This window comes from Scyliorhinus torazame, chromosome 21 (assembly GCF_047496885.1).
Source record: "Scyliorhinus torazame isolate Kashiwa2021f chromosome 21, sScyTor2.1, whole genome shotgun sequence".
NCBI classification, from domain to species: Eukaryota; Metazoa; Chordata; class Chondrichthyes; order Carcharhiniformes; family Scyliorhinidae; genus Scyliorhinus; species Scyliorhinus torazame.
The window spans coordinates 97,860,604-97,868,906 of record NC_092727.1 but is presented as its reverse complement, the minus strand read 5'-3'; the positions used below and the strand labels follow the sequence as shown (position 1 = coordinate 97,868,906).

General features: G+C 43.5%; 1 protein-coding gene across 1 annotated transcript; it reads right to left on the bottom strand.

Annotated features, from left to right (window-relative positions):
- Positions 1–497: 497 nt before the first annotated feature.
- LOC140398066 (acid-sensing ion channel 2-like) lies at positions 498–6,998 on the bottom strand. Its single transcript, XM_072486278.1, has 2 exons — positions 5,812–6,998; positions 498–638 (listed from the first exon to the last, which is right to left on the bottom strand). The coding sequence occupies exons 1-2, from the start codon at positions 6,370–6,372 to the stop codon at positions 498–500; spliced, it is 702 nt and encodes a 233-aa protein (XP_072342379.1). The 5' UTR covers positions 6,373–6,998.
- Positions 6,999–8,303: the final 1,305 nt, after the last annotated feature.

Here is an 8,303-nt window from a genome sequence, read left to right as displayed (position 1 = left end):
TCTTTTATTTCCTTTTCTTTTCATGAACTTAATGATCTGTTGAGCTCCTGGCAGAGAAATACTTTTCACTGTACCTCGGTACACGTGACAATAAACAAATCCAAATCCAAGGAGCCACAGCTGTGCAGGTCCTACCACACGGCCCAAATGTCACCGGAACCAAATCCTGGCATCCACATTTTCCATTGTCGCTCAAGTTGCAGTTGATCATCCTCGACCTGGTCCTAAACTCACAATGGGGATGTGACATCAGGTGCATGAAGTATATGCTGTGGAGTGAATGATTCTCTGTGTAAGTTGCAAGGGCCAGGTAATTTAGATTTTTTTTAAACCATCTCAAGGTAAACAACATTAAAGAGGTCCGACCCGGGGAATGAGTGATTCCTCCTTGCCTACCAGTTCACATCTACACTGAAGATAAACTGCATGCTCCAATCTGAGCCAAGTGTTTATTCAAATCAATTTGTACTTTCATGGATGCAGAGATTGGAGTTGTACTACCGATTAAATTTCTTCATACTTTTCAGCCACTCCAAAGCCAGCTCCAGCTTCATTACTAAGTGTAAATTATGGTGCTTTGTGACCACATCATACCACAGAAAGTCAAATCTTAAGGAGCAAATCTTCGCTGTGCACAGCTAAAAAAGTAAACAGCATTTTGTTACAATTTGTTGCTAATCCACAATATTGTGCAATCTTCATTGTACTCTTATACGCCTGATCAGATATACCGCTGGAAGAGAACCAGAAAAAGTTTGAAATTGCCAACTGCCTGTTGTATGAACAGGTGAATAGCATTGCTGGTGATCTGGAGTTTGATCGCCATTTGCTGGGAAATGGAAACAGTTTCGCAATGAAAGAAATGTGCTGCTGGAACTTCAGCCCTTTCACAAATATTCAGTCATGCATACTTTCAATGTTTCAAAAGAAGTCTACTGATAGCCCGGGGCGGGGGGACACAATAACCTCACACATCAATACATGATCTCCCATATCAATTCACAGTGATGGGATCTGATGGCATAGGCATCAGAACACAGGAACTTTGGTTTGAAGACAAAAATCCTCAGGACAAATTCTTTAACATGGCATATTTCAAAAGAGATGCTTCTGATTAGTTATTTATATAAGGTTAATGAACACTGTTTGCAGTCCATACTACCCAGGGGCTTCAGTCTGAATTAAGGACAGCAGAATTTTGGATGAGCTCAAGTTTGCATACGGTGGAGACCCACAATGAGTGTTTGAGCAATCCAGTCTAGACACAATAAAGGCATGGTCGAGAGTTTCAGCAACAGATAAGCTGAAGCAGGATTAGCCAGTGTTATGGAGGTGGAAGTAGGTAGACTTGTTAGTGGAACGGATATGTGATTGGAAGTTCATCTCAGGATCAAACATAAATATAACATTATGAAAGGTCTGAGTCAACATTAGACCATTGCCAGGAATGGGAGGGGTGGTTAGGGAATGATGTTTGTGGCAGAGATCATATGTGATCTTCTGGATATTCAAATAGAATATTTCTGCATTTCCAGTATTGAATGTCAGATACACAGTGTGACAAATCCGAGCCATGTGAAGAAAGAGTGAAAGAAAAATATCCCCATGTAATCACATATCACAACAGCTAAATCTCACAACCATTTTCAAAGAGACATTTAAAACAAATCCTCCTTGTCAGATACTTCATCCTGTACTGACTTGTATTTGTAAGGATGACTAGCATCAAATGTCATCGCCAATCACAGTACAACTACATTAATATGAAAATATGTCAGAAGTAGCTGTTTAGCTGTTAGAGCTGAGAGCTTCAACCCTTAAGGCCATCCATTTCCTTATCAATGTTTTCTCTAGACAACACAGCAAAAAGTAATTAAATATCCACAAAATCTTCGACAGTAAATAGCAAGCTGAAATGCAAACCAGCCACAGTGCAAACAATGTGGTGGGGTGACACGATGGCGCAGTGGTTAGCACTGCTGCCTCACGGCACCAAGATCCCAGGTTCAATCCCGCCTCTTGGGCACTGTCCGTATGGAGTTTGCACATTCTCCCCATGTTTACATGGGTTTCGCCCCCACAACACAAAGATGAGCAGGTTAGGTGGATTGGCCACACTAAACTGTCCCTCAATTGGAAAGAATTAACTGGGTACTCTAAATATATAGAAATAAAACAATGTGGTGAGGATTATTGGAGAGAAAATGACATAATATTCACTTCTACAAGGCCTAAAGGTTCCTGTGAGAATCAATATCATATTTTCCATGGCCTGGCTGTGCTTGGATTGTGGTTTCGGGTCAGTTCAACACTCATTCAGAAGTTAGTTTTTGGTCAAGTTTGGTGTGTTTTGGACTTTAGTTTAGGTTTGTTTCAGAACTCAATTTGTGGCCCAGTTTGGCAATGTTCACACTGATTTTTCGGATTGTTTTGGGGTTGCATAGCCTGATTTGGCCTGATTTGGATTGTTCCCAGTCTCTTCCGATTGTGGTTTTGGCTCACTTTTGCCTGGATCAGGCTGCGATTCAAGTCTTTTTCAGATTGCAGCTCACTCATCACTAATTCCCAATCTCCTGCCCATCATGTCCCCTTTTGTACCACTTTCAAGAGAGCTGGGCAAAAAAGATCACCAAAAGGATCCACATTATGCAATCAGATTTCCAGAGGCTGCTTTCCCAGTTTTTTGTGCGAAATGATTTGAAAATCAATTTTGTTAGAGTACCCAATTATTTTTTTTCCAATTAAGGGACAATTTAGTGCGGCCAATCCACCTACCTTGCACATCTTTGGTTGTGGGAATGAGACCCATGCAGAAACAGGGAGAATGTGCAAACTCCGCACAGAGAGTGACTCAGGGCCAGGATCGAACCCTGGTCCTCGGCGGCGTGAGGCAGCAGTTCTAACCACTGCCCCACCGTGCTGCCCGACCCTGTATGAAATCATAACCAATGCCGAGTCAAATAGAGAAGCAACTTTCAATCAGAGAGACACATTATTTTCTTACAGTGGAAGATAGCCACTTCTTTGGGAATTTTATTGAATCACAACAGTCATAATAGTGATTGAGAGAAATTCTAAAGTTAATTTGGAAGACTTTAATGTGTTTCTTTACCAGCAAAGGCACCTGTCGGCTTGTTCACATGACTAACAACTATTTGCATAAATGGTAAGGGTTTGCAATGCAGACTAAATGCTCAAAGTATGCACAGATTTCAAATAGTTCTGAGGTATTAACTGGCAATTTACAATTGCCATGAATAAAGTAAGGGAAATTGAGTATAGCTTAGCAACACAATGTGCTTCCACAAACATTACATCCACTCAGCTTCAATGTCACTACCATAGACATGTTGACAAAGGTTTATGAGGAAAATTGACCAAATCAGGTGAACGTGACAATTGTAGTTACAGAAAGGTGGAAAGCAGGAAATAACTAATTTATTTTGCTAAACCTCTGTAGCTTATAGAACATCATGCTTCTACAATGCTCTAAGATAGGTCCTTTAATTTGTCAGTAAAGAGAGCGGTAGAACATATGCATTGCATTTTTGTGAGGACGTAGTGAGCGTAACCAGTGTGGACCACGGGTAAGCAGTTGAAAGCTTTTATCTGTTGTAATTGTGAGCATCATTTGTAAGTGTTTCTGCTTTTATGAGAGTTAATTTGGTGGTGATGGGTAATTGTAAGTGTTTGGAGTGAAATTTTATGCTGTCTATGTTAACACCATCCCCCTCTTCCAACAAGAGCATCATAATGTGGGACAGCGACAACAAAAAAGCCTTGCAATATGCTATAACTCATCATCAACCCATCACTTGTTCTAATGGCATGAATCTTCCATAAGGCAGCGATCATTGTTAGATTGCCACTTGGTTCGAACATTTCCATGCCTTGACACTGCACCACATTTCTTGCCGGGTCTTGAGCCCAGCTTCTCCAAGATATAAATGTAGAGTGCAGTGTCCATCGACAAACTCCATCATAGGACTGAAGTGTAGGGTCGGGGAGGAGTGGGGAGAAACAAGACATAGCCTCTTTTTACATCACTAGCTGCTATATGGTAAGTTTAATGGTTCAGTGTGAATGTTAGTGCAAGGTGAATGGATTAATGAGTGATTGAATGAATGAGTGAATGGATAATGTGATAGGATGGGTAGCGTGGATGAGGCAAGTGGTAAGGGGGTAGATTGCCAGGCACATAGGGTGGCAGGTGGATGAAGGGCTAGGTTGGCTGGGGGGGGAGGGGAATGGGGTGAGGTGTGGGGCGGGGCAGTCCAGTGGTCAGGAGGGTAGTCGGGAGGGTCAGCGGGAGTCAATGGGTAAGTGTGAGTAATTGGAGGATCAGTTGCCAGGAACTACACGTCAATTTTGTGGTCTAACATTTCCTGAGTAACTGTTCAGGTAAGTAGCGCAGAAGTGTCCGAAGTCTTCAACTCTAACTCAAAGGCAGAGACATTCACGGCGGGTCCCAGGGAGCAGGGGAAGTGCCTGTTGGAACTTCAAACTTTCTGGGCAGTTCCCACAGAGGCAAGCACATCGTGATTTCTGCAGGGTCCTGATGCTCATCTTGGGTCATACATCCGGTCTCAATGATCCAGAGACAGGAAGATCTGGGCCAATATCTTGTGGCACACAATGAGAGTCTGTTGCTTTTTATAAAGGATGTTGAATACGGTTTGGATCACCTTGGAGTAATACCTGGACAAGCTCAGTTCCTGGGACAGTGAGGAGTAGTCGATACCGTGAACTCTGTAGCCATGCCATCATGTCGGAAACTGTAGCAGATTCCAACTGTAGCCCACCACTACCACCAGCCATATTCGCATACCAATAATTAACATGTGAAATGGCATTTCTCTGTCCACTATTATTCAGAGGCAGTATACTGGTTAAATTGGTTAACATATCCACGGAAAGAACAGGAAAGGACTGTCATATGAAAGTGCAAGGCATCAGTCTGCTGATGTCTTACCTTATATCTACTATAGTACTAGCTCGATACAGCTATCCTATTTTTGCCATCATTTTAACAAAGCACTGCTAAGCACCAGACACATCAACAATATAATGATCTAATGTTGCCTAACATGTCATTCTTCCCTCTTATGTGCATAAACATGCTGATGTGTCTTGTAGCAGACTGCAAAGGCAATATCACATCCTTACTGCAATTGACATACAGCGGTAAATTATATAGTGACTCTCCTAATTTATATACAATAACGAGGAATAATTATGATCACAGATCCAAACACAAGCAGCCAACAACTCTCTCAAAGAGCACACCTGTGATGTGGTAGTCATCCAGGTTCAGACAGACGCTCCCACAAACCAACTATTCTCCGACCGCAGGTTTTAGCTGTTACACAAACTCTCACCAGAGCAACATTACTACAGACTCTGCACCAGCAGGCTTTCATGTGTTAAGTTCTTCTTCTTCTGCATACTCAGAGAAGCAACAGTCACTCTTGTGAGATTATTTATTCTATTCATATTGTCCACAGCATGATCTCATTGGTGAAGGAAAATTTTGCTTTGTATTTTCAGTTTGCTACCAAAAGAGAAGGAAAAAGTTGTGTTTTGATATTACTGCTTCTTCTGCACCGATTAAGTCCTTATTGAAAATACTTAATGGGTAAAACTTTGAAAACATCAGGATCCAACATGTGTCACTAATGGATAATTTGCACATGTTTGCATCATTAGTCTCCCTGATAAGATTTATATTTTTGTGACAAAACTGACAGGAAGGACAATGAAATAGAATAAAGTGAAATGACTGAGATGGGCCTGAATCAAACTTTTACTCACTGTTTTGAAGTCTTTATGAGTACATCGAACTCCCCGGAACTTGCAGTACAGCATCATATCCTTGAGACTGTGACCAACACGATCGTAAAACTCACGCATGTTGAATATCCTTGGTTTGTAATGTGTGAAATCAGCTTTCTTCTTGAGGGCTTTCAGCACAATTGGATCAGCCAACTGGGGGCTCTGGATCTCTAGGTGCACATTGAGCAGTCCCAGGAGCTCGCCAGCATGGTAGAGATCATTTACTGTCAGCTTTGAAAAGCGAAACTCATTCAAGTTGCAGATAGTAACGGCGGGAAAGACCAGGTTGTTTGTGGCCACCTCCTCCAGCTTGGCAACATGCGGGTATGAGAAGTAAAATGCCACCCGCTCTGCACATTCCATCACGAGTAGGCCCAAGGAGCCAATAAATACCACAGTCCACATGAATCGCCGCATGGTCATTGGTCCATAGACAAATATATGCCTGATTCCATGAAGGGATGAATTGTTGGCAAAAACGTGGATACTGGAAGGCTGCAGGCTCCCCACACTGCCTGTGCTGTTCTCCTTCTCATCCATCTCTTTATTTATGTATGTAAGTGTGTGTAATTATACCAGTCTTCCAGCTGCTTAGTGCACTGAGAGCTTCAGTTCATCAAATAGTTGTTTTGGTTTTATCCTGAGAGCTCAGCTTTGGCTGGTCTGTGCTGCCCCTTTTGAGTGGAAACAAAAGCTTTCACAGCAGATAGAAGCAAACTCTTGCTTTTGACTTCCACAGCACCATCAAGAAGCCTTCGTCTGTTTGGAAGCAGCGGGGATGGAAAGGCAGGGTGGGAGGGATAAAAGATCCCACCAATCGTAATGAAGATTCTTCAGCTGACAATATTTGCATGAAACACTCAAACCACGAAGCAGCTTGCAGTCCGTTAGCTCGGGTAAATGCTCTGCTCAGTGTCCACAGAGATGCCAGCCTTGTAGAGATGATTTATTAGAGAACAGTCCTTTAAATTGATTGCCTGGTTTTCTTTCTCTTCTGTTGCTTATTGTTGGACTCCAACCATCCCTGGGCACTCTCCTGAAGCTGTCAGTCTGATCCGAGGCTCCTCGGGCAGTAGGAATGGATTACTGTATCAGAGAGAGAGAGAGAGAGAGAGATAGCAAACAGAAAGGGAAGGAGTGAGGAGGAGAGACAGTCTGCAAGTAAAACAGCAGCAGCAGCAGCAGTAACAACAGCAGAAGGCTCCACAGACTCACAATGAGCACATTAGTTATATTGATACCCCAAGCTTACAAGAAGCTTCAGGCAAAAACAGTACTCCGATGTGAAATTGAAAAAAAAAGGCAGAACATACAATTTGCATGTCTAAGAACTTTACAGACTAAGGCTTCGAGGAAATAAATTCAGTTTAAAAATAAATAAATAAACCGAATAGTCAGTACTTGATGCTGAGAGCGATTGACATAAGCAAGCATTCATTGATCTGTTGCATCTGGTGCTTGTCCGTGTGGAGTTTCGGGCTAAATACATCATCCATTTGAGGGAATCACAGCACCCGCTTCCAGTGGTGCCTGACTAGGGGTTTACCAACCAGCAGAGCAGAGGAGGGGAAGCCTAGATTACTGCGCGTGCAGAGGCATTTTTATATTTTGTGGAGCTTATAGCCATCACTAATAGCATTAAAACAAACCGTTCTAAATAAACTGACTGTTTATGCTTGGCCTGAAGTAACCCTGATTCAGGTTTGGTGCTGTCAGTCAGAAATGTTACGCTAACCTCCTCAGAGACAAAAACAGCTTTAATTTTGCCATTCTTAATCGATGAAGGTAAGTGATTCTAAGCAGCTGAATAAATGCAGTAGAACTATGCCATACTAAATTCCGGGGGGTGCTCGAGTGAACTTATTGGCTGCATTTAAAACATGGTTCTGAATCCTACATAATTGGAATGATAATGAATTATTACTCCACAAGGAGTCAGTGTAAGCAGAGGTTGTTCAATTTGGATGCTACTGTTGGATTCAATCTAGTCTTAAAAAGAGATCGGATCTCGGAAGTGGTTACTCTGATCTCTTCAAACACCAAATACTGTCTCTTCTTTTCATTTGTTTTTGCGCCACGCCATTTACACGCGCCAGGCCTTGGCGCCGCGTAAAGGCGGCGCCGCATACATGACGCGGCCGGCGCCGCATAACTGGCGTCACCCGTGCATGCGTGGTTGCCATCCTCCCCGAGTCCACCCCGCAAGAAGATGTCAGATGGATCTTGCGGGGCTGCGGAAGAAAGGAGGTCCTCCTTCAGAGAGGATGGCCCGACGATCGGTGGGCACCGATCACGGGCCAGACCCCATTTGAGCCCCCCGGTGCAGGATCCCCCCCCCCCCTCCCCTCCCCCCCGCAGGCCGCCCCCCCAGCGTTCCCGCGCTGTTCCTGCCGGCAGCGACCAGGTGTGGACGGCGCCGGGGCGTACCCGCCGTTTTGGGCTGGCCGCTCGGCCCATCCGGGCCTGAGAAT